Source organism: Lipotes vexillifer, unplaced genomic scaffold (assembly GCF_000442215.2).
Source record: "Lipotes vexillifer unplaced genomic scaffold, Lipotes_vexillifer_v1.1 scaffold469, whole genome shotgun sequence".
Classification (NCBI taxonomy): Eukaryota; Metazoa; Chordata; class Mammalia; order Artiodactyla; family Lipotidae; genus Lipotes; species Lipotes vexillifer.
The window spans coordinates 1,115,561-1,142,023 of NW_006788006.1; the positions used below are offsets into that span (position 1 = coordinate 1,115,561).

At 46.5% G+C, this 26,463-nt stretch overlaps 1 protein-coding gene across 1 annotated transcript in view; it reads left to right on the top strand.

The window, feature by feature from the left end:
• Positions 1-6,786: 6,786 nt before the first annotated feature.
• LOC103079229 (leukotriene-B(4) omega-hydroxylase 1-like) overlaps positions 6,787-26,463 on the top strand; it is a 79,138-nt gene continuing 59,461 nt past the window's right edge. Inside the window, 4 exon segments of the mRNA XM_082931198.1 lie at positions 6,787-6,984; positions 10,234-10,373; positions 12,493-12,551; positions 12,644-12,771. Coding sequence (XP_082787324.1) covers positions 6,787-6,984; positions 10,234-10,373; positions 12,493-12,551; positions 12,644-12,771 — 525 coding nt within the window.

Genomic DNA, 26,463 nt, shown 5'->3' on the forward strand with positions numbered 1-26,463 from the left:
CCTGCGCGTCCGGAGCCTGTGCTCCGCAGCGGGAGAGGCCACAACGGTGAGAGGCCCGCATACCGCAAAAAAAAAAAAAAAAAAAAAAAATGTGTATATGAGCATTTTCAATGTATGTACAAACATTATGCACACATAACTATTTTTTGAGGACTCCAAATATATTGGGAAATATATATGTTTGTGAACTTTTATTGTATAATGAACTCCCAGAAAGTTTAGTAGTTTAAAATGACAAACTTTAGTTTGCTTACAAACTTATAATTTGGATAGGGCTCCACTGGAGCAGCTGAAGATCCACTTCCAACATGGCAATTTGGTAATGGCTATTGGCTGGGGTCCTCAGTTCCTCTCAGCGTAGGGCCTCTCCAGCGGGGTGGCTTGGGTTTCCTCTTAACATGGCAGCTGGGTCCAAGAGGGTGTATTCCAAGAGGACTTGAAGGAAGCTGCAAGGCTTCTTATGATCTAGACTCCCAAGTCCCCAAAGTCACTGAAGACTGCTCAGGTTCAAGGAGAGGGGAATTAGACTTTACCTCTGTATCAGTCTGGCTTCTTCAGAGAAACAGAATGAACAGCATCTATCTATCATCTATCTATCTATCTATCTATCTATCTATCTATCTATCTATCATCTATCATCTATCTATCTATCTATCTATCTATCTATCTATCATCTATCATCTATCTATCTATCTATATCTATTTATATCTATCATTTATCTATCCTCTGTTTATACATATTTATCTTAAAATTTCTATATGATATAAATCTTATCTGTAAAGTTATGTCTTAAGATTTATATATTTATCTTAAGATATATAATACAGATATTTATTTTAAGGATTGGCTCATGCAATTCTGGGAGGGCTGTCAAGTCTGAAGTCTGTAGGACAGCTTGAAACTCAGGCAGGAGTTCATGCTGCAGTCTTGAGGCAGAATTTCTTCTCTGGGAGACCTCAATTTTTGCTCTTAAGGCCTTCAAACTGATTGCACAAGCCCAATTTACATTTAAGTAAAGGAGTATAATTTACTCCTTTACTTAAAATCAACTGACTGTAGATGTTAACTATATCTACAAAACACTTTCTCAGCAACACCTAGGTAAGTGTTTAACTAAATAACTGGGTACTATAGTCTAGCCTAGTTGACACACAAAAAAATAATCATCACAATCTCTTAAGGAGAGGGGCAGCAAACAGTTTGCTGCTATCTTTAATCTACCACTTGGGGAGGAGAGGGGGACAAATGGTCTTTTTTCTCACTGTTGTGGCCTCTCCCGTTGCGGAACACAGGTTCCAGACGCACAGGCTCAGCAGCCATGGCTCACGGGCCCAGCCACTCCGCGGCATGTGGGATGTGGGATCCTCCCGGACCAGGGCACGAACCCGTGTCCCCTGCATCGGCAGGCGGACTCTCAACCACTGCGCCCCCAGGGAAGCCCTAAATGGTCTTTTTTTTTTTTTTTTTTTCTTGCGTTATGCGGGCCTCTCACTGTTGTGGCCTCTCCCATTTGCGGAGCACAGGCTCCGGACGCGCAGGCTCAGTGGCCATGGCTCACGGGCCCAGCCGCTCCGCGGCATGTGGGATCTTCCCGAAACGGGGCACGAACCCGCGTCTCCTGCATCGGCAGGCGGACTCTCAAGCACTGCGCCACCAGGGAAGCCCCTAAATGGTCTTTTTTATAGCAGTATACTTCCCAATGGTCCGTTCTCCAAGCCTGCCTACTGTGGCTGGGGTGGTCCTTGGTGGTCAGGCTAGTTTTTGTGAACAATCATCACCCAATAAACAGAAGGGGGGCAGAGGAGTATGAAGATGAGGAGGAGGAAGGGGACTATTAATGACTACATTGCCTATAATAATACACCCTAGTGATTTTTCCTAGCTGTGTGTGTCCTCTGTACTTTTCCTAAGTTTTCCTCCAGGCTTTCTGGCTCCCAAACCAGTTTGTTTGATCTTCTGCCACCTGGGCCAGGAATCTGGCAACTCTGCCAGCTGTTCCTGCCTTCAATGTGGCCTCAGGGGCCTGTCTGTTCTTGATCTCAAACCTGCTTTGGGGCTGGGAGTTGGGTCAGATTTCATCAGCCACTATGGGTCTCCAGTATGGCTGGTTCCTGCTGCCCCCACCAGCCCTGATTATCTTAGCGCATTTAAGGACAGAAGTAAGAATGAACATGTTTAAGAACGAACATGTGTGCCCCACGCTGTGCTGGGTCTTTACAATCCTGGCATGGCTTCAGGGGGCGGTCCTTATTGATGGCCCCCTTTTCCATGTCATTCAGGTTTCTGCTCAAAGGTAACCTCCTCAGGGAGGGCCTCCCAGATTGCCCCATCCAGAGCAGCCCCCTTGGTCACTTTCTAGCATGTCTCACTCTGTTAATTTCCTTCATTACTACCACCACTTGACTTGGTCTTATTTCCTTTTGGCTTCCCTCATCAGACATGAGCACAACAATCCAGAGACCTTGTCTATCTTGTTTATCCCATGTCCTGAGTTCTAGCAGTGTGCCTGGTACAGAGTAGTTGGTCAAGTACAGTTTTGTTGTTGAGGAATGAACTACCTGGGAGGTATAAATCCACTTTTCCATTTACAGAGGAGGACATGAGGTTTAGAGAGGGCAATTGACTTGCCCAAGGTCACATAGCTAGTGAGTGGCAGCACTTGGATTTGAACTCAGTTCTACTGAATCCAGAACTTGTTCCTTCCCAACAGCCAAGGAAGGAAAGGTGAAACTCCAGCCATCAGGCAGCCTGCATGCTTCTTCCAGAGGGACTCCAGGCTGATTCCTGGGAGGTGTGTCTTTATGGTGACACCAAATAAGAACTGCTCATCTGTTTTGTGTGCCAGCTATGTGCCCCTCACTGTGCCAAATCCTTCTTTTTAAAATTGTGTTTTAGTGATAGAAGTTATAGCAGCTCAGTGTGGATGGAAAATGCATTAGAGACTCCAATTCTGCTTCCTCCAATTCCACTGTGTTGTGTGACTCCTACTGGATTTTTTTCAATGCATATACAAACATGTGCACACGTACACGTTTACAAGTTTTGTTTATAATTGAACCTTTACTCACATACCATTTTGAAATGTACTTTCCCCTACTCTCTCTGCCTGTGTCTGGTAAGACTCTTGCAACTCTCTGTGAGGTTATTTATTTATTTATTATTTATTTATTCTTTTGGCCACGCTGCATGGCATGCAGGATCTTAGTTCCCCAACCAGGGATTGAACATGTGCCCCCTGCAGTGGGAGTATGGACTCTTAATCACTGGACCGCCAGAGAAGCCCCGATGTGAGGTTTCATCAGCCTATTTTACAGATGTGAAGAGTGAGGTTCAGAGGGGTGGTGGGCTGTGCCCAAGTTTGGTGACTCACGGTGACCGCCCCCGCCAGTCTGGCACAGCTTTGCCCACTGCCTGGCTGTGGATGGGGGTAGAACGACCCCCTCGAGAAGGGGCAGGGGGTGAGTGGCTCCCCTCCTTCCAGCACTGGCTGGGGGACATTCCACAAGCCAGGCTTGTGTGATTTGGCATCTGAGATGTCCCTTGTTTGATGAGAAACCATTGGGGACAGTCCAGCCTCCTCAGGCACAGAACAGAGTGCCCCCACCTGAGGCTTCCCGCCCCCCATGCTGTCTCCCTTTACCCTTCTACCATCTGATCCAGAAAGCTGGGAGACCCGGGTGATGGATCCTGCCCTCCGGTGGCCCCAGAGGCCTGCTGGGTTTTGAGTTCTTGGCCATGATGAAGGAATCTTCAACACCTGCTTCTGGATTGAATGTTGGACCAAATTTTGTCACCTTAGCTGTTTCTCCCAAGGACTCGGCAACTGCAGACACAGTGTGGGTGTTGAAAGAACAAGGACTTGCTTGTGCCTACTTCTGGGCACTTCACCCTGTGACCATGGGGCCCTTTCAACCACACAGTCCACTCCCCCTCTTCAGTTGGGTCCCTCTCAAAGGTCACCTCCTCCTGGAAGCCCTCATATCCCTATCACTGTCTGGTACATTCTTGATCATTTATCTGATCATCGCCCTTCTCCCCCTTAGAGGAGCCCCTTGACAGAAGAGACGATGTCTGCTGTGCTTACTGCTGCATCCTAGCATCTAGAATTGTGCCTGGAACATAGCAGATGCTCAATAAACACATAGCCACACAGACCTGGCAAGTACAGATTTTTCTCCTCATTTTACAAATGAAAAAACTGAGGGAACAGACAGGGTAAGTTTTCCTAAGATACCTTGCAGAGCCTGACTCAGGTCTCTTAAAGCAGTGACTCTCAAACTTTAACAAGCACAAGAATTTCTGGGATTTGGTCAAAACATAAATTCTGATTCGGTAGGTATAATCCTGCAGCAATGATCTGTCGCTTTGTAATGAACAGCCCCCAAAACTTAGTGACTTAAAACAGTGACAATTTTCTCTTATGATTCTGCATGTCGACTGAGCTCAGATGGACGGTTCTTTTGTACCATGTGATGTCACCCAGGGCTGTGGTCATCTGGAGGCTCAGCTGTGCTGGACCATCCAGATGGCTCCCTCATGTGGGTGGCAATTGACACTAACTGTTGGCTGAGAGATCAGCTGGGGCTGTTGGTCAGAGCTTTTCCATGGGGCTTGGGCTTCCTTATCGCATGGCGACTGGGTTCCAAGGGGAAGTGTTTGAAGAGCAAATGTAAATTTAAGCTACCAGTCCTCCTCGAGGCCCATAGCTAGCATGGCACCACCTGACCACACAATGTTAGTTAAGCAGTAACAGGCCAGTCGAGATTCAAGGAGAAGAGAAATAAATTCCTCCTCTTATTGGGGACAACGGCAGAAAATTGCAGCCATCACCTTTGCGGGTTAGAGCCCGAAGTTCTGCATCTCCTAGATGCTGCTGGTAAAAGCCAATGCTGCTGGTCTGAGGCCCACATTTTGAGTGGCCAGTTCTTAGCGTTCATGGCTATAAAGGTCCCTTTCTTCCCTAAACAGTTAATGAGCACCCATTATATGCCAGGACTCACTTTCACTAGTGCTGTCTTGTTGAATTAACTTCTCCGTGTGGCTGGAGGGAGTTATTGCACCTCTCTGGACCTCTGTTTCTTCTTCTTTCCCTCTGCTTCTCCCGACCTCTATCTGGCTAGCCCTGCTGCCTCTCACCTACCTAGCCCTGCCCCTGGCTCTTCTCTGGATGGACCTGTCAGCAGGTGGATCCAACTCAGCAGAGGAGGGAAAGAATCTATGGCAGCGCACCCAAACTTGCTGAGGGCTCCAGGATTAGCCACCTGAAGCCAGATTGGGTAGGCCTGGAGGGAATGTGGGGTGGTGGTGGTTGTGGTGGTGGGGAATTTGGGCATTTTCCCCAACGTTGTATTTGTTGCAGGAAGACTGTCTGTCCAAATCCTCTCATTCAGCAGCTCCATCCTTCAAACTCACCCTCATCTTGGAGCCTGACCATGAGGAGACCTCATGGGGGCTGAGACCACTTTACAGGGAAATTTGGGAGCACGATCTGGATGTGATGTGTTCCCTTTAACGCTGCCATCCCATTTCCCAGGTGGGAAGGCTGAGCCCGGAGAGGGTCGGCACAGCCCACAGTCACAGTGAGGATGCCCACTCAGGATCTCCCAGCTCTGCCCTCCCCTGTCTGGATCCTGTTCTCTCTCAGCCCCTTGCAGCCTTACCCCTCGTGCCTCCAGGTGCCCTCTTCTAGCTGAGGACACTTTATCCCCTGAATCTGATGCAGGTAATCCCCAGCTAGGCTGGTTTCTCTGTTCCTGCTTCAGCAGTCATGTCTCGACCTAGGCCCTGGGCTGCTTGGAGGAAGGACTTGAACACCTTCCAGCCTGTGTGCCCTGGAGGGCAGAGGCTTCACGCCTCTGAACTTCCTAATTCTGTGCTGAGAGATGGTGCATGACGTCTCCCCGGCCCACGAATGGAGAGGAGCCTTGGAGATGTTTGGGGACAAGACTGGGCAAGGCCCTGCTCACCTGGCACCTGAACATTCATGATTTTACTTGTCGCACGCAGGCCTTGGAAGGGCAGGGCTGGCTGTAAACTTGGGGGCTCGGGGTCACCTTTGCCCATCCCCCAACAAGCCCATGTGGGAGGTGCTGAGTCCTGAGAGTGCAGTGTCTGTGCCATGTGACCCTGAGATGGTTCCTCTCCGGCCTGCAGCCTCGGGTTTTAAGTCTTGGGCAGACGCCAAGCGAGGAGGAGGCAGCCAGGCGTGCCGGGATTGGCTAACTCGGCCAAGCTCAGCCTCCCCCAGTTCAGAGGTCGAACCAGGGAAAAAGGCCTCCCAGGAGGAGGGCAGAGGAAGTTGTGATGGACAAGCTGCTCTGACAGAAGGTGCCAGGCTAGTGTTGGTGGGGCTGAGGATTCTGGCCTGGGGCAGGAAGTGTACGCTGCCCTAGACAGGGTGGCTCTCTGTCAGCCCCAGGGATGATGGTTTCCCCGTAATTGGAGCCCCTGACAACCTTCCATTGATTCACCACTGATTCAGTTTGGGCATTTCTTCATTCGTCTCTTCCTTCCTTTCTTCCTTTCTTTCTTTCCTCCTTTCTTTCTTTCTCTTCTCTCCCTCTCCCCCTCCCCCTCCCCTCCCTCCCCCTCTGGATTTCTCTGGGTCTCCCTCCCCTCTCCCAGACCTTGTCTGCCTTCTCTGAGCCCTTCTTGCCCTGTCCCCAGCACTCACCATCCCTGCCCCTCACTCCCTTGTTCCTGTCCCTCTATTTGTCTCTGCCTCACAGCTCACCATCATCACCCCTTTCCTCACCTTCAGGAGCTCACCGCGTCTGCCCCATAGGATGCTGCAGCTGAGGCTGTCCTGGCTGGGACTTGGGTCCTTGGCAGCCTCCCCATGGCTACTCCTGCTGCTGGTCGGGGCCTCCAGGCTCCTGGCCTGCATCCTGGCCTTGACCTACACCTGCTACAGCAATTCTCGCTGCCTCCAATGTTTCCCGCAGTCCCCAAAACGGAACTGGTTTTGGGGTCACCTGGGCCTGGTGAGTGTGGATAGCAGGACGGTCTGGGGGATCAGAGTGGATGGATTTCCTGAGGGTTCAGGAATGGGGCTCAGGGACCTGGGGGTCTGGGATTGGGCTGGGGTCTAGGGTGGTAGAGAAGTGAGGGAGACCTCTTGCCTCACTCCCCCACTGGGTCCAATCCTGTCCTCTCTGTTCACTCTATGCCCAATGCTTTTCTTGTTCTTACCTTTCCTCACCCCAAGCCTGTTTTGGGTCATGTTCCCGCCTGTCTTCCCCACATTAGTGCACATCTGAGGGGATCTCTGGGTGGGCTGCAGAGAGCTGGGTCCCCTGGTGGCCTCACAGTCCCCACTGCTCATCTTGAAGCCTCCTCAGGGCCACTGTCTGAGGTCTGTTCCCTGGCTGGCACATCTCTGTTGGCCTCAGGCCAGTGTCTGCTCCTCTGTGGGCTTCTGCTTCCCCACAAGAATTAACTATGACCTCCACCCCATCTTCCCCGCATGGGGGCACAGCTGGGTTGGAGGAGATGTGTGGGCAGTCTCTCTTCCTCCCCTTCCTCAGGCACCTTCCTTTTCCTATCTTGCCTTCCACGCCCAAGACATATCAGTGAGCCCCACTGCCCAATTTGGATAAAGGCGAACCACTCCCCCTTTCAGAAGGAATCACTCTGCCCTAATGGCCAAAATTCCTGGGCGGAGGCTTCTGGCCCACTTTCTTAACCTCATCCCCAGAGGCCCTTCCTCTGTGCTGCATCAGCCTCCTTTTTGCCACAATCCACAATCACACTTAAGATTTTGTCATCACCCATAAAGGCGCCACCTCCAAAGCCATTGATCCGAGGGCTACATTCTCTGACCACAACCCCTCTTCCTTCCATCTTCTTTTTTTTCCTCCTCTCCTGTCCTAGACCCTGCCAGGATGTCCAGTCCCCTCTACACCCCAGTTTAATGGCTTCCTTTCCATCCTCCTTCCTTGGATACATCTAGCTTAGTTTCTCATCCTTTGCACATGGGCTGAAGTCTCTTGCCAATTGGGCTTTCCTTCATGGCTCTTTGGAAAAGCTTTGCCTTGTGTGAGCTCAACCCTTCACGTCCTCTGATCTCTTATCCACGGTGATACTAGAGAAGGTCACAAAACAGGTCACCTGCCTATTTCCAATGGACTTCTTTCTGCTTAAAACCTCTGGTCTGCTTGAGCTGCTGTCTCCTTGTGCACAGAGATGCTTTTACTCATTGCCTCCATTTCTCTGCTTGCTCTACCTGCTCCAGTCTGGTCCCCACCTCCATCATGCTCCTGCATGGTGGCTGTGATTTCTAGGTCTCCAAATCCCATGGACTCCGTTGGGCCCCATCTCATCCACCTCCCAGCAGCTCTCTGAGCTTGTGGACCACCCTTTCCCCCCGGAACCTCCTTTTCCTCTCGGCTGCTCCTTTGCTCTACCTTTGCATGTGGGGAAAGCCCCAGCATCCTAACCCTTTCTCCTCCTTCTCTCTATCCTGAGGCCATCTCCTTACCCAGGGCTCCAGCTCCTAAGTGGACCATCAGTTCCCTCCATAAGTGAATTCCAAGTTCACTTCTCTTCTGAGCCCAAGGTTATGCATCCAGCTCCTTCCTCCTCTCCTCATGTGCGGGCGTCTTATAAACACTTCATTCCTTGGTCAGAATCTGAACTCATGTCTCCCTCCCCAATCCTGCCCCTGCCCTCAGTCTAGTCCATCCTTCCAGTTGCCCACATCCCATACTTTGTGGCCCCTGAGCCTGCCTGTTCCTCTCACCCATGCATCTGGTCCTAATGTGCTGCCCCCAAAATCTCTCCTCGATGTCACCTCTCTGCATCTTCTGTCACCCATGGCCCCATCCATCATCATCTTTCTCCAGGAAGCCTCTCCCAGCCGACTCTCTGGTCTCTTCATTGCCACTGTCTCACCCACTCTCTCTTTAGCCCTGGAGAGATTTTTCTGAAATTCAGTGTAGATCATGCCACTGATCTCTCCCACTAGATGGTAGTTCTGGGGACAGACACGATATCTACAGTGGCCCAGCCCAGGGGCTGACACAGAGAAGGCACTTAACAAATGTTTGATAATGCTGTGGTGGAGGCCTGGGTAACTTGCCGTCACTTCCCTTTGTTATCCAAGGCCGAAGGCACGAGCGTCCAGCTCCTGTCCTCTCCCCCCCCAGACCAGCTCATCACAGGACGGTATGTCCCAAGCTCATCGTAAAGTTTGCCTGAGATTATGGGTCTTGGGATGTTCTCAGAGAGCCCTGGAGGCAGCGGGAATGTTACAAAGTTACCACAGTTCCGATTCTCCCTCCAAGGGCTTGACTGTAGAGGCTGGTCTCAATCGCTCTTCTCTCCTACAGTCTCTCTCTCTTCCTGCGTGACCTTGGCTGAGTCCCTCTCCCTCTTTGGACTGATCTCATCAAGTGCCTCAGGGTCCTCAGGGAGGAGGGAGCAGGGTGCAAAGGTGAAAATGACTTATGTTCACCTACCTGGAACATCCGGGGGCTTGGATGGGGTGTCCTGAAGGACGGGAAAGGATGCCTCACCAGAAACCAACCCTCCCTTCTTCCCCTTTTGGGGGATATGGCCTCAGTTTCATTTGTAATTGACATGACTTATGGGAGTGTCCACGGGTTCAGGAGAGATAGATAGATAGCTAGGATGTAGTACTATGAGAAATGGATAGACAGACAGGAGGTACTAGATAGAGAGATAGATGATAGATAGATAGATAGATAGGTAGACAGGATGCACTATGCACAGAGCCTCACCAACAGAAGGGGCTCATAGGTGAGAGGGACTGTCCTGATTGATGGGCAGAGTTCACATGTGTCCCTTGGGGTCTGCCAGGGCTGGAAGGTCCCAGGACTGTAGACCCTTTACCGTGTAGAGAACCGAAGGCTATGCGGATAGGCCAGAACATGAAAGGATGTGGGACCAAAACCCAGGAACAAGTCCTGAGGCTACCTGGCTACCCACAAACCTTTTCCATGGGGATCTTCTCCTGTGGCCGCCCCTGGGGCTGGGACCACTCGCGAGATGAGGAAACTCCATTTTCTCGAGCTAAAGTCATCCTCCCTGTGGGCAGAGAGCGTGTCTTCTCTCTGCGCCCTGGGATACACCAGCCTGAAGAGGCTCCAGGACCCTCCGCCAGAGTGAAGGAGCGAGAGCAAGCGGAGATTCCCTCCATCTGTGCAGAATCCCACACACTGTCCACTGCAGAGGCTCCTTCTGGAGAGTGATGGCCCTTGCCTTGCTTGCAGGTCCCCCCAATGGAGCAGGGCTTGAGGGACTTAACTCAGCTGGTGGCCACCTGCCCCCAGGGACTTATGATCTGACTGGGCCCCGTCATCTTCCTTATTGTTTTCTGCCACCCTGACATTGCCTGGTCTGTTACCAGCACCACAGATGCCCGCCTGGAACACATGGTAGTGGGTGCTGTGGAAGCATCCGAGGGCTGTGAGCCCCTCCCTGCCAAGTTTCTGGGCGGCCCCTGAACGTCCCAGCACGCCCCCTGCTCTTGGGCACCCTTGGTCACCTTTTTCTTTCTTTCATTTATTTGCCAACCCCATTCTGGTGTTCTGGACATTGCTTGGGGATTCTTGGGGAGACTCAGCCCCAGGCTTTGCCGTGGAGGAACCTCCAACCTTGGGCATACAGGATTAGAGATACCACTAATCCTGTGTGGTCAGGGTGGGTCTGAGGGAGAGACAGGGGCTGGGGGAGCCCAGAGGGGAAACAAGGCATCTGCTGTTTGGGCATGCTGGAAAGTTTCTTGGAGGAAGGGTTGTTGGAAATGGGTCTGGAATAATTAATAGGCATTTTTTAAGTGAAGAAGAGAAAGTGTATTCTCTGGTTAGGACTAGGACTAGCTCACTCAAATGCCTGGAGGTGAAAGAGTGAGCACTTGGCTTTTGCGCGATGGGGAGGAGTTCAGTGCAGCTAGAGTGATGCAGGTGAGAGGCAGAGAAAAGGTGGAGGGGAGGGTAGGGAGAGCAGGACTTCAAGACCAGGTAGGGGCAGGGGATTGATTCTGAGAGTGATGGGGAGCCATGGAAGGTGTAGAGATGATGAGAAACAGAGATGGCGAGTTGGAGAGATGGACAGAAAAATAGGGGCAGAGAAAGAGAGAGATACAGAGAAAGAGTGAGGGAGAGAGACAGAGAGACAGAGAGAAGGACACAGAGAGAGACATAAATGGAGCAAAAGAAACATACATATACACAGATACAAACACATCTATCTATCTATCTATCATCTATCTATACATTTTCCATTTATTCATCCATCCATCATCTATCAGTCCACCTATCATCTATCTATAACTATCTATCCATCCATCATCTAGCCATCCATCCATCTTTCTATCCATCTATCTACCCATCATCTAATCATTTCTCTACCATCCATCCATTCATGTATTATCTATCTATCTATCTATCTATCTATCTATTATCCATCCATCCATTATCTCTCCCCACCTCTTTCCCCCACCCTCTTTCTCTCTCTCCCCCATCACTCCTCTCTCTCTTTCTGTCAAAACACAGGGATGAAGAGAGTAAGGGGACAGAGAGAGGCACATAGAGAGACATGGAAAAAAAAAAAAAAAGAGAAGACAACAGAGAGAAGCTGACTTAGTGAGATGGAGAGAAGTAGAGATCAATAATCCGGGTAGAAGGGGAGAAGGGGGTGAGTGGGTGTGGTGGGTAGCGGGATGTAGTGAGACGTTGTAGCTTCGGAGGCCCCCTGCCAGGCCTGGCCTTATTTCCATCCATTCCCAGGTGAAGAGCAATGAGGAGGGCACGCGGCTGGTGGAAGACCTGGGCCACTAATTCCGCGATGTCCACCTTTGGTGGATGGGGCCTTTCTATCCCATCCTGCGGCTTGATCACCCTAACTTCACTGCCCCCCTGCTCCAGGCCACAGGTGTCTCTCCCAGGAGCCCCCACCCCAGCTTCTCCCCTGCCCCTGCTCCCAGCCCTTCCCACTCCTGGAGAGACCAGGCTGAGCAGGGGAATGGACAGTATCGACAGAGACCTGCTGGGTAACTCTAGGCAGGTCCCTGGCTCTCTCTGGTTGCCAAAGACTTTTTCAGTTTTGAATGGTGGAAACTCAACACTGTTGGTCTACCATGTTGGATGTTCCAGGAGATGTCAGAGAGTGCTGGGGCAAGCGTGGTGTTCTTGGTCCCTGTAAAGGCATTTTGTAGAGCGCTGGGCTGTCCTTGGGTGTTTAGCACATGTTAGACATGTAAGAGCCATGTCAAGGCATGCTGGAACATGTTGTGTCATGTTGGGGTGTGTCTAAGCATATAGGGTTGTGTCTTTGGGGTCTGCCTTTGCTCTACTCTGTGCTACAGCCTTGTCTGGTCCCCCCCCACCTCCCCCTTCCTCCCTGTTCCTCTGTTCATTGTCCCATTCCAAGCTATACTGGGCTTGGAGGAGAAATGTAGACCCCTCCCTGGGAGCCTCCAGCCCCTACCAAAAGTCCTTCCCTCCCCCTCTCCATGTTCTATCTCTTATGTCAGCCACCATCATACCCAAGGATATGTATTTCTACATCTTCCTGAATCCCTGGCTGGGTGAGTAACTGTGAGTGAAGGGGGTGAGGACAACCTTGGGGGCCCAGGGGAAGGTGTCGCCCTTGCTCACTCCCTGTGGCTGCCTCTGCTAGGGGATGGGTTCCTGCTGAGGGCTGGTGAAAAGTGGAGCCATCAGCGACGCCTACTGACACCTGCCTTCCACTTCGAGATTTTGAAGCTGTATATGAAGATTTTCACCAAGAGTGCAGACATCATGCATGTGAGTTTCTTGAACTCCGGGTCCCATCTGGAGCCTTAGGAAAAGGGGAGTGGGCTTACACACATATGGTCTGGAATCCTGGTTCTGCTGGATGGCTTTGGGGGGGGGTCACTGATTTTCCTCTCCAAGCCTCAGTTTCCTCATCTGTAAAATCGGGATAATAATCCCTTCTTAAAGAGTGATCAAGATGATGTAGTGCAATCATGTTCCTGGCACATAGTAGGTGCTCAGAAGGCTTTAGTTTCTAGTCTGCTTCATGGAGGCTCTGTAAATTCAGGACAGAAATGATGACGATTGCATAGGAGTTCTTTCTGCATTAGGTACCACCTTAAAACTCATGAACTCGAAAGGATTAGTGTTTATTATTGTTCATGAGATGATGGGTCAGTTGAGTCATTCTTCTCATCCCAGCTGGAATTATTCATGTGTTCGTGGTCATGGGTAGGTTCCGAAGACAGCTCTGCTGATCCAGGTTCGGCTTTGGCACGTCTGGGGCTCGGCTAGCTGTCAGCTGGTTTAGGATGGCCTTGGCGGAACAAGTGACTCCTGTATTTGTCTCTCATCTTCCAGTAGGCTAGCCTGGGCTTGACTGCATGGTGGCGGCTGGGCTCCAAGAGAATGAGCAGAAACACGCAGTACCTCTTGAAGCCTGGTGTCAGAACTAGCACACGATAGTTTCCACCTCCTGTTGACCAAAGCAAGTCCCAGCTCAGCTCAGATTCAAGAGAAACAGGTTCTATCTCCTAATGGAAGAGCTGAAAAATCTCAGGGCCAAGAGTGAGGGTAAAGGGAGGGATAAAGAAATGGGGACATTTTTGCAATTAATTGTCTACCACTATGATAATGATGAAGATGATGACGGTAGTTAACAATCATTTAACACTTACTGTATATCAGAAGTGGTGGGCCAAGTCCATGGCCTGTGTTGTCTAATTTATTTTCACAATCCTGTGAGGTAGAGATGATTGTCATTGCCATATTAAGGATGATGAAATGGAAGGTCAGAGAGGTTAGGGAACTTGCCCAAGATTGGTCATTAGTAAGTGAGTTGTGCGTGGTGGAGCAGGAATTCTAACTTGGTTTGTCCAACACCAAAGCAGGTCATCTTAACTGCTACTAAAATTTGACAGTGGAAAAGCCAAATGGAAAGCAATGAGTTGACCAAGGGCACACAGAACATAAGAGGCAGAGCTGGACCTTGAAACCAGGTCTCCTGACTACCAGCTGTGGCGTCTTCATGTCTTGATAGTAACAGCTTCCACTCCCACTCAAGCCTTGTCTTCCCTGGAGATAGGTGCTTGGGGCAGAGGACCAAGAGGCCAGGTCTGGGGGAGTCCATCCAGGTGATTGAGATTGGGGAGGGCCTCAGGAGGGGGAAGTCTCAGCCCCAGCTCTACCCTCTTCTCTGTCCAGGCCAAGTGGCAGTGCCTGGCTTCAGAGGGCAGCACTCATCTGGACATGTTTGAACACATCAGCCTCATGACCGTGGACAGTCTGCAGAAACGTGTCTTCAGTTTTGACAGCAATTGCCAGGAGTAAGTCTTAGCCCAGGGCCTGGGAACGTGAGCCATAGACCCAAGGGAGTAGATAGGGGAGGGAGGACTGACCAGGGAAATCAGAAGGGCCTTCCTGGAGGAGGTGGGTCAGAGCTGGACATTGAAGGACAGGGAAAGGGAAAGAAAAGGAGCTATCCTTTCAGGTAGGTAGAACTGTTTGATAAAGGCCAGGAGGCTAGGATGAGCAGAACATGTGTAACAGTGAGGAGACGCCTTGGGTATGAGGTTGGAGGAGTGGACAGAGTTATATCTTAAGGACATTCTGAAGTCAGACAAAGAGGATATGGACTTTATCCTGATGTTTCCAGGAAGCCGCAGAAGGTCTTTGACCAGATGAGAGTTGTGGTCAAAGCTGAGCTTGAACATCTGAATTGAGAGAAGACTGATTGTTGTGTAGACACAGGATGTGAGAAGACCACAGAGGGGAGGAAACTTGAGCTTGGTGGAGAAAACGTGGCAGATTTGGGGGAAACTGAGAAAGAATGGCAGGTCTAGATGTTGTGTGGGAGAGCGGAGAGATGAGCATGATTCCCAAGCTCTGCTCTGAGATCTAGGACATGAGGCAGTTCACAGAGATGGGAGGCGGAGAGAGAAACACGATTGAAGGGCACTCTTTTCTGGATGGGATGTGGTCCTGGGTTACTGACTGGAAGTGCTCCTACAGTATGAGATCGTGAAGGGAGGCAACAGCTTAAAATATGTGAAGCCTAGAAACCAGGAGCTTCCTCCTATCAGCGTTCCCAAGACTTCCTATCAGGAAACAGTGTCTAAGAACAGATGGCCCACAGATATACAATACTGCTTCTTAAGGCTCTCTCTGGTCTGACCCTGTAGGAAACCCAGCGAATATATTGCTGCCATCTTGGAGCTCAGTGCCCTTGTGATGAAATGGACCGAGTAGGTCTTCCTGCACATGGACCTCCTGTACTACCTTACCCGCGATGTGCTTTACTTCCATAGGGCTTGCGACCCGGCGCACGACTTCACAGAGGCTGTCATCAGGGAGTGGCATTGCACCCTCATTAGTCAGGGTTCCCAAGACTTCCTCAAGGCCAAGGCTAAGGCCGAGACTTTGGACTTCATTGATGTGCTCCTGCTGGCCAAGGTATGCTTCTCTGGGATCTAAATTCAAGAGATAGACTGGACCTTGTTTTCAAATGTCAGGTCAAAGAACTTGGACTTGATCCAGAGAGTGCTAGGGAGTCATAGAGGGTGCTTGAGGAAGGGAGGGACAGGTCAGAGAGAAGTTTTAGATGTGACTGTGTAGAAGGCTGTCTGGAAGCAGTAAACAGGAGGCAGGAGACTAGGGAGGAGTCCTGTGGGGTGGGTTCTGGAGATGAAGAGGGAAGAATCCTGCTTGGATGCTGGAGCTTCAGGGACTATCTCAGGTTAGGCTCAGGTGTCCCCAGAACTGGTGTGATCTGGAGGATCTTGCTTTCTCTCCAGGATGAAGATGGGAAAGAACTGTCAGAAGAGGACATCCGAGCTGAGGCTGACACCTTCATGTTTGAAGGTGAGGGTCCCAGTGTGGGACTACAGAATAGGCAGGGGTCTCTTCATCCCAGGGACTTGGCAGCTGGGCCCTGGATCACCCCATCTTGCCCATCCTTCCCATCGTCTTTGTGGGGGGTGGTGGCAGAGTGGGGGGGGGGCTTAACACGGTGCTGTCCACCCTCTGCTGCTGAAGTAGCCAGAGACCCAAGCCTGTCTGGCTGCCCCTCAGGCCATGACACCACAGCCAGTGGCCTCTCTTGGGTCCTGTACAACTTTGCAAAGTACCCAGAATACCAGGAGTGCTGCCAGCAGGAGGTGTGAGAGCTCCTGAGGGACCGTGAGCCTAAAGAGATTGAATGGTGAGTGCAAGTCCTCATGGTCTGTTCCTGAACCCTTCTCATTGTCTCTGCTCCCCAGCTGGGATAGTGGAAAGATCTTTTTGTTGACTTTGTCATTATTGCTTAGTGGGAATAGGAGCAGAGCCCAGAGGCAGGGTCTGATACCCAGTCTGAATAGCAGGTGAAAGTTTGTAGTCTTTTGGGACACAAAGATCTGAGTGTTCACATTAATGCCCCACTAACTTGCTATGTGTGACTTTAATAAAACCAATTCCCTTATGTGAATACCATTTTTCTCCTCTATAAATTGGGGGTGGAGTGGGGAATCTCTCCCCTACAGTGCTACTTGGAGTATTGTGACAATATGTGTAGAACAGATGCCACCCAATACATGTTCAGTATATGAAATTCTTTCCCCCTCTCTTGCTTTTCTGCCTTTGGTCCTCCCCCAAAGACCCTCATTTCCCTTAATTTTTGCTGTTTTCTCTAATTCCCACTTAATAGTCTATTCCAGGGATTCACAAGAGATCTTTGGGGGTAAAAAAGTCATCCATCTTTTTGTTCAGTAAACATGTCTACACCACCTGCCCTTACCCAACTCAGTGTCTAGTCCCATTGGAGTTCTACATGGGCAAGGCTGGGGCACAGAGGAAAGGAGATGAGGCTGGCTAGTAAATAAGTGAGTATGAATTCACCACTCTGGGTGTGTGTAGTGGACAGTGCCCAAGCCAAGCGGATAGCTTGTGCAAAGGCCAGGATGGAAGCATGCAGAAGTGTGCCTGGAATGTTTGGGAGGAAGTAAAGGTGGCTGGATCCTTGTGAAATATACAGTGTGAGGAACAGAGGGGCCCCCAATAAGGCTGGAGCTAGTAATGAAAGCCCTTCTTGGAATGCTTTGGATACCATGTTAAGAGTTTTCAAAGGTGTCAGTTCAAGTACTTTGGTGAGCCAATATTGGATAAAAGATAAAAATGGGCAGGGACGCTGCCATTAGGGGAATGTCACATTGGGCAGAAACGGTCAGGCAGCAGTGGCCCACCGTGCTCAGCCACTGGCTGTGGGCTGCCCAGAAAAGTGTGGACTTGGCTTGAATGCTACAGCAGAGCCCAGAGACCCTATAGCTGGAGGCTATCAGCTAATAGCTCTCCTTGCAGCTGTACAGCAAGTTCTTTCTTGAAGGGAGATCCATGACTAAAGTAGGAGGGCAATGGGGAGCCATGGGAGATGTTTGAGCAGGGGATGGTCAGGTCAGATATGAGTATTAGAAATAACTCTTTGCAGCTACAGGGGCAAACTGGAGGGGATGAGCTGCAGTCTGGGGGTCCAGGGGTAGATTCTGGGCCAAGGACTGAAGGATGACGAAGGACTGAAGTACTGGGCTGGACAAACGTTTTGGAAGTTGTGTCCTCAACTGCAACGCTCTGCTCAGCACAGCAGTCCTGTGAGGTGCAAAAATGTTTTTGTGCTTCTCCCAAGTTCAAAAAAAATTATGCACTTGGTTAAACTCCAAACAGCACGGAGGGGTTTACAATGAATATAAACCTCCCATCAATTCCCCCCACCAGCTTAACTGAGATATAATTCATGTATAGCATTATGTAAGTTTAAGGTGTACAACATGATGGTTTGATATACGTATATATTGCAAAATGATTACAATAAGGGTAGTTAACACATCCATCACCTCACATAAGCCTCTGTCATATGCCAGCGTCCCAATCCCACCCCTTCCTTCAATGGTTTCCTGTGTCCTTCCAGACGTTGTTCAGTCTATCCCTACGTTTATCTGTTCACAGTCTCTCTCACCTTACTCATTCATTCTGTCTTGTCTCTCTACAACCGAGAGTATATACAGAGCATTCAGGCATGCACATTGACAATATAACTTCAAGATCCTTTCTTTTTTCTTTAAGTTTTGGAAAATTAAATTTGAATTGCAAAGTCAATAATGAGAATAGGTTTTTTTTGGCACAAAATGAAACATCCTGCATAAGATTAAGTTATTACAGTTTAACATAAATACACATACGCACATTTGGTCACTTGTTCTTTTCACTCAATAATGTGCCTTAGACTCCTTCTCTCTGAGTGCTGCATAGCATTGCTTAAGCCAGGCTGCTTCTGCTGGGGACATTTATGTAAACATTTTCAGTTAGAACAGATATTGCCAAATTGCCTTTTGGTGTCTCTGTACTGATTTACCCTGCATGGTGTGATAGGACTATATATGATCCCTATATTCACCTTTTCCATAGTTGTATAGTATTCCACCATATGAATGTACCATAATTTATTTAAACATTCCCTGTTTATAGTTTTCTAGCCTTTTGCTATAATAAACATGATGTAGTGAACATCCATTTTGCTTCTATGTGTGGACATGTCTCTAGGACAAATTCCTAGAAGTGGTGTTGCTGGATCAAAGACCATTTGAGTTTTGCAATTTAATAGCTCTTGGCAAATTCACTCCTACAGATTTTGAGAGTGCCAATTTCCTTGTATCCTCACTGATAGTGTGCATCACAAAATTTAAAAATTTGCTTTCTGTTAGGTGAAATATAATACTTTATTTTTTTATTTTTATTTTTTTGTGGTACACGGGCCTCTCACTGTTGTGGCCTCTCCCGTTGCGGAGCACAGGCTCCAGGCACGCAGGCTCAGCGGCCGTGGCTCACGGGCCCAGCCACTCCGCGGCATGTGGGATTTTCCAGGACCGGGGCACGAACGCCTGTCCCCTGCATCGGCAGGCAGACTCTCAACCACTGCGCCACCAGGGAAGCCCCAATACTTTGTTATTTTAGTGAACATCACTTTAAATATGTGTAAAGTTGAGCGCTGTTATCACATTTGACCAACCCTGCATATTTCTTTTTCTGTGGAGGGTCAGTTTGCATAGTTTGCCCTCTTCACTTTGAGTTTTTTCCTTACTGACTCATAAGAAAGTTTTTTTTTTCTATTTATTCATTCGTTCGTTTATTTATTTATTTATTTATTTATGGTGGCGCCGCATGTGGGATCTTAGTTCCCCGACCGGAGATTGAATCCGTGTCCCTTGCATTGGAAGGGCAGAGTCTTAACCACTGGACCACCAGGTAAGTCCCTATAAGAACTTAAAAAAAAACTGAAGTATAGTTGATTTACTACGTTGTGCCAATCTCTTCTGTACAGCAAAGTGACTCAGTTTTACACATATATACATTCCTTTAAAAATATTTTCGGGCTTCCCTGGTGGCGCAGTGGTTGGGAGTCCGCTTGCGGATGCAAAAGACGTGGGTTCGTGCCTCGGTCCGCGAAGATCCCACGTGCCGCGCAGCGACTGAGCCCATGAGCACAGACTGCTGAGCCTGTGCTTGGCAACGGGAGAGGCCACGACGGTGAGAGGCCCATGTACCGCAAAAAAACAAAACAAAAAAATTTTCCATTATGCTTTATCCCAGGAGATTGGATATAGTTCCCTGTGCTATAAAGTAGGACCTTGTTGTTTATCCAAGAACTTTTTAAATATAAAGAATATTAGTCTTTTTCAGTTATGCAAGAATTTTTCCCCAGATCATCTTTTGACTTATTTGGTTTTCATTTATTTATTTGTAGTCAGATTTATTAATTTTTTTTACAGCTTCTGTGTGTGTGTGTGTGTGTGTGTTTTCTAAATCATGCTAGGAAAAAGCATTTCATACTCTAAGACTACAACATAAAGCTCTTGTGAATTGCCTGGTGGTGCAGTGGTTAGGACTCCGAACTTTGGTGGTCCAGTGGTTATGATTCTGTGCTTTCACTGCTGAGGGCCCGAGTGAGGGCCCAGGTTCAATCCCTGGTTGTGGAACTGAGACCCTGCAAGCCGCGAAGAGCAGCCAAAAAAAAAAAAAAAAAAAAAAAAGTAAAACTCTTGCTTGTTTTCCTCTTCTGGATTTATTTATTTAAAAATATATTATACAAAATTTATTTTTATTTACTTAATGTTGTTATTTTTATATTTAATCCTTTCCTCCATATAAAATCTATATTGGTATAAGTACTAAGGAAGGAATTTATGTTTTTCCCCAGATGTCTAACTAATTGTCCCCAAAGAATTCTTTTTTAAACACCTTTATTGGAGTATAATTGCTTTACAATGTCGTGTTAGTTTCTGTTGTATAACAAACTGAATAAGCTATATGTATACATATATCCCCATATCCCCTCCCTCTTGCATCTCCCTCCCACCCTCCCTATCCCACCCCTTTAGGTGGTCACAAAGCACCGAGCTAATCTCCCTGTGCTATGCGACTGCTTCCCACTAGCTATCTATTTTACGTTTGGTAGTGTATATATGTCCATGCCACTCTCTCACTTCGTCCCAGCTTACCCTTCCCCCTCCCCATATCCTCAAGTCCATTTTCTACGTCTGCATCTTTATTCCTGTCCTGCTGCTAGGTTCTTTTTTTTTTCTTAAATTCCATATATATGTGTTAGCATACGGTATTTGTCCTTCTCTTTCTGACTTACTTTACTCTGTATGACAGACTCTAGGTCCATCCACCTCCCAACAAATAACTCAATTTCGTTTCTTTTTATGGCTGAGTAAAATTCCATTGTATATATGTGCCACCTCTTCTTTATCCATTCATCTGTCGATGGACACTTAGGTTGCTTCCATGTCCTGGCTATTGTAAATAGAGCTGCAATGAACATTGTGGTACATGCTCTTTCTGAATTCTGGTTTCCTCAGGGTATATACCTAGTAGTGGGATTGCTGGGTCATATGGTAGTTCTATTTGTAGTTTTTTAAGGAACCTCCATACTGTTCTCCATAGTGGCTGAACCAATTCACATTCCCACCAGCAGTGCAAGAGTGTTCCCTTTTCTCCACACCCTCTCCAGCATTTATTGTTTCTAGATTTTTTGATGGTGGTCATTCTGACTGGTGTGAGATGATATCTCGTTGTAGTTTTGATTTGCATTTCTCTAATGATTAGTGATGTTGAGCATTCTTTCATGTGTTTGTTGGCAATCTGTATATCTTTTTTGGAGAAATGTCTTTTGAGGTCTTCTGCCCATGTTTGGAATTGGTTGTTTGTTTTTTTTATATTGAGCTGCATGACCTGCTTGTATATTTTGGAGATTAATCCTTTGTCAGTTGTTTCCTCTGCAAGGATCTTCTCCCATTCTGAGGGCTGTCTTTTTTCATCTTGTTTATGTTCTCCTTTGCTGTGCAAAAGTTTTTAAGTTTCATTAGGTACCATTTGTTTATTTTAGTTTTTATTTCCATTTCTTTAGGAGGTGGGTCAAAAAGGATTTTGCTGTGATTTATGTCATGGAGTGTTCTGCCTATGTTTTCGTCTAAGAGTTTTATAGTGTCTGGCCTTACATTTAGGTCTTTAACCCATTTTGAGTTTATTTTTGTGTACGGTGTTAGGGAGTGTTCTAATTTCATTCTTTTACATGTAAGCAGTTCAGTCTTCTCAGCACCAGTTATTGAACAGACTGTCTTTTTTCCATTGTATCTTCTTGCCTCCTTTATCAAAAATAAGGTGACCATATGTGCGTGGGTTTATCTCTGGGCTTTCTATCCTGTTCCATTGATCTATCTTTCTGTTTTAGTGCCAGTACCATACTGTCTTGATTGCTGTAACTTTGTAGTATAGTCTGAAGTCAGGGAGACTGATTCCTCCAACTCCGTTTTTCTTTCTCAAGATTGCTTTGGCTATTCGGGGTCTTTTGTGATTCATACAAATTGTGAAATTTATTGTTCTACTTCTGTGAAAAATGCTATTGGTAGTTTGATAGGGATTGCATTGAATCTGTAGATTGCTCTGGGTAGTATAGTCATTTTCACAATGTTGATTCTTCCAATCCAAGAACATGGTATATCTCTCCATCTGTTTGTAATATCTTTAATTTCTTTCATCAGTGTCTTATAGTTTTCTCCTTACAGGTTTGTCTCCTTAGGTAGGTTTATTCCTAGGTATTTTATCCTTTTTGTTGCAATGGTAAATGGGAGTGTTTCCTTAATTTCTCTGTCATATTTTTAAACATTAGTGTATAGGAATGCAAGAGATTTCTGTGCATTAATTTTGTATCCTGCTACTTTACCAAATTCATTGATTACCTCTAGTAGCTTTCTGGTAGCATCTTTAGGATTCTCTTTGTATAGTAACATGTCATCTGCAAACAGTGACAGCTTTACTTCTTCTTTTCCAATTTGGATTCATTTTGTTTCTTCTTCCTCTCTGATTGCTGTGGCTAAAACGTCTGAAACTATGTTGAACAACAGTGGTGAGAGTGGACAACCTTGTCTTGTTGCTGATCTTAGTGGAAATGCTTTCAGTTTTTCACCATTAAGAACGATATTGGCTGTGGGTTTGTCATATATGGTCCTTATTATATTGAGGTACGTTCCCTCTGTGCCTACTTTCTGGAGTGTTTTTATCATAAACGGGTGTTGAAATTTGTCAAAAGCTTTTTCTGCATCTATTGAGATAATCATATGTTTTTTTCCCTTCAACTTGTTAATATGGTTTATCACAGTGATTGATTTGCGTATAGTGAAGAATCCTTGCATTCCTGGGATAAACCCCACTCGATCATGGTGTATGATCCTCTTAAAGTGCTGAAACCCCACTCGATCATGGTGTATGATCCTCTTAAAGTGCTGTTGGATTCTGTTTGCTAGTATTTTGTGGAGGATTTTTGCCTCTATGTTCATCAGTGATATTGGCCTGTAGTTTTCTTTTTTTGTGACATCTTTGTCTGGTTTTGGTATCAGGGTGATGGTGAGTTCGTAGAATGACTTTGGGAGTGTTCCTCCCTCTGCTATATTTTGGAAGAGTTTGAGAAGGATAGGTGTTAGCTCTTCTCTAAATATTTGATAGAATTCGCCTGTGAAGCCATCTGGTCCTGTTGGAAGATGTTTTGTTGGAAGTTTTTAAATCACAGTTTCAATTTCAGTGCTTGTGATTGGTCTGTATATATTTTCTCTTTCTTCTTGGTTCAGTCCTGGAAGGTTGTGCTTTTCTAAGAATTTGGCCATTTCTCCCAGGTTGTCCATTCGATTGGTGTATAGCTGCTTGTAATCTCTCGTGATCCTTTGTATTTCTGCATGTCAGTTTTTACTTCTCCTTTTTCATTTCTAATTCTATTGATTTGAGTCTTCTCCCTTTTTTTCTTGATGAGTCTGGCTAGTGGTTTATCAACTTTGTTTATCAACTTCTCAAAGAACCAGCTTTTAGTTTTATTGATCTTTGCTATCATTTCCTTCACTTCTTTTTCATTTATTTCTGATCTGATCTTTATGATTTCTTTCCTTCTAACTTTGGTATTTTTTGCTTGTTTGTTTGTTTTTCTGTTCTTCTTTCTCTAATTGCTTTAGGTCTAAGGTTAGGTTGTCTGTTTGAGATGTTTCTCTTTCTTGAGGTAGGATTGCATTGCTATAAACTTCCCTCTTAGAACTGCTTTTGCTGCATCCCATAGGTTTTGGGTCGTCGTGTTTTCGTTGTCATTTATTTCTAGGTATTTTTTGATTTCCTCTGATTTTTTCAGTGATCTCTTGGTTATTTAGTAGCATATTGTTTAGCCTCCATGGGTTTGTCTCTTTTACAGAACAGATTTTTTCCTGTAATTGATATCTAGTGTTATAGCATTGTGGTTGGAAAATATACTTGATATGATTTCAATTTTCTTAAATTTACCATGGCTTGATTTGTGACCCAAATGTGATCTAGCCTGGAGAATGTTCCATGAGCATTTGAGAAGAAAGTGTATTCTGTTGTTTTTGGATGGAATGTACTATATATATCAACTAAGTCTATCTGGTTTAAAGTGTCTTTTAAAGTTTGTGTTTCCTTATTTATTTTCATTTTGGATGATCTGTCCATTGGTGAAAGTGGGGTGTTAAAGTCCCCTTCTATGAATGTGTTACTGTCAATTTCCCTTTTTATGGCTGTTAGCATTTGCCTTATGTATTGAGGTGCTCCTACATTGGGTGCATAAATATTTACAATTCTTATATTTTCTTCTTGGATTGATCTCTTGATCATTATGTAGTGTCCTTCTTTGTCTCTTGTAATAGTCTTTATTGTAATCTATTTTTTCTGATATGAGTATTGCTACTCCAGCTTTATTTTGATTTCCATTTACAAGGAATATCTTTTTCCATCCCCTCACTTTCAGTCTGTATGTGTCCCTAGGTCTGAAGTGGGTGTCTTGTAGACAACATATATATGGGGCTTGTTTTTTTTTAATCCATTCAGCCAGTCTATGTCTTTTTGTTGGAGCATTAAATCCATTTACATTTAAGGTAACTATTGATATGTATGTTTCTATTACCATTTTCTTGATTGTTTTGGGTTTGTTTTTGTAGGTCTTTTCCTGCTCTGTGTTTCCTGCCTAGAGAAGTTCCTTTATCCTTTGCTGTAAAGCTGGTTTTGTGGTGCTGTATTCTCTTAACTTTTGTTTTTCTGTAAAGCTTTTAATTTCTCCATTGAATCTGAATGAGATCCTTGCTTGGTAGAGTAATCTTGATTGTAGGTTTTTCCCTTTCATCACTGTAAATATGTCCTGACACTCCCTTCTGGCTTGCAGAGTTTCTGCTGAAAGATCAGCTGTTAACTTTATGGGGATTCCCTTGTATGTTATTTGTTGCTTTTCCCTTGCTGCTTTTAATTTATTTCTTCGTAGTTAATTTCTGATAGTTTGATTAATATGTGCCTTGGCATATTTCTCCTTAGATTTATCCTGTATGGGGCTCTCTGTGCTTCCTGGACTTGACTATTTCCTTTCCCATATTATGGAAGTTTGCAACCATAATCTGTTCAAATATATTCTTAGACCCTTTCTTTTTCTCTTCGTCTTCTGGGACCCCTATAATTCAAATGTTGGTGCATATAATGTTGTCTCAGAGGTCTCTGAGACTGTCCTCAATTCCTTTCATTCTTTTTTCTTTATTTTCCTCTGTGGTAGTTATTTCCACTATTGTATCTTCCAGGTCATTTATCCATTCTTCTGCCTCAGTTATTTGGCTATTGAGTCCTTGTAGAGAATTTTTAATTTCATTTATTGGGTTGTTCATCATTGTTTGTTTGCTCTTTAATTCTTCTAGGTCCTTGTTAAATGTTTCTTATATTTTCTCCATTCTTTGTCCAAGATTTTGGCTCATCTTTACTATCATTACTCTGAATTCTTTTTCACGTAGACTGCCTGTTTCCTCTTCATTTGTTTGGTCTGGTGGGTTTTACCTTGCTCCTTCATCTGATGCATATTGCTCTGTCTTCTCATTTTGCTTAACTTACTGTGTTTGGGGCCTCCTTTTTGCAGGTTGCAGGTTCGTAGTTCCCGTTGTTTTTGGTGTCTGCCCCCAGTGGGTGAGGTTGGTTCAGTGGCTTGTGTAGGCTTCCTGGTGGAGGGGACTGGTGCCTGTGTTCTGGTGGGTGGGGCTGGATCTTTTCTTTCTGGTGGGCAGGGTTGTGTCCGGTGATGTGTTTTGGGGTGTCTGTGAACTTATTATGGTTTTAGGCAGCCTCTCTGCTCATGGGTGGTGTTGTGTTCTGCCTTGCTAACTGTTTGGCATGTGACGTCTAGCACTGGAGCTTGCTGGCCGTTGCCTGGAGCTGGGTCTTAACGTTGAGACAGAGATCTCTGGAGAGCTCTTGCTGATTGATATTACATGGGGCTGGGAGGTTTCTGGTGGTCCAAAGTCCCGAACTTGGCTCTCCCACCCCAGAGGCTCAGGCCTGACACCAGGCCGGAGCACCAAGACCCGGTCAACCACACAGCTCAGAAGAAGAGGGAGGAAAAAAAGAAAGAAAGAAAAATATTTTTAAAAATAATACAAAATAAAATAAAATAATTTTTAAAAAATTCATAAAAACAAAGAAGAGAGCAACCAAACCAATAAACAAATCCACCAATGATAACAAGCACTAAAAACTATACTAAGATATACATAAAAATCAGAAACAAGTCAGTCGCAGACAGCAAACCCCAAGGGTACAGTTGCTTCCAGAGTCCACCGCCTCAATTTTGGGTCGATTCCTTGTCTGTTCAGGTGTTCCACAGATGCAGGGTACATCAAGTTGATTGTGGGGATTTAATCTGCTGTTCCTGAGGGTGCTGGGAGAGATTTCCCTTTCTCTTCTTTGTTTGTACAACTCCTGGGATTCAGCTATGGTTTTGGCCCCACCTCTGCGTGCATATTGCCCTCAGGCTTCTGTTCCCACCCAGACAGGGTGGGGTTAAAGTAACAGCTGATTAGGGGGCTCTGGCTCACTCAGGCCAGAGTCGGGTGGGGCAGGGGAGGGAGTGGTACAGTAGTTTTAATTGGAATGCGG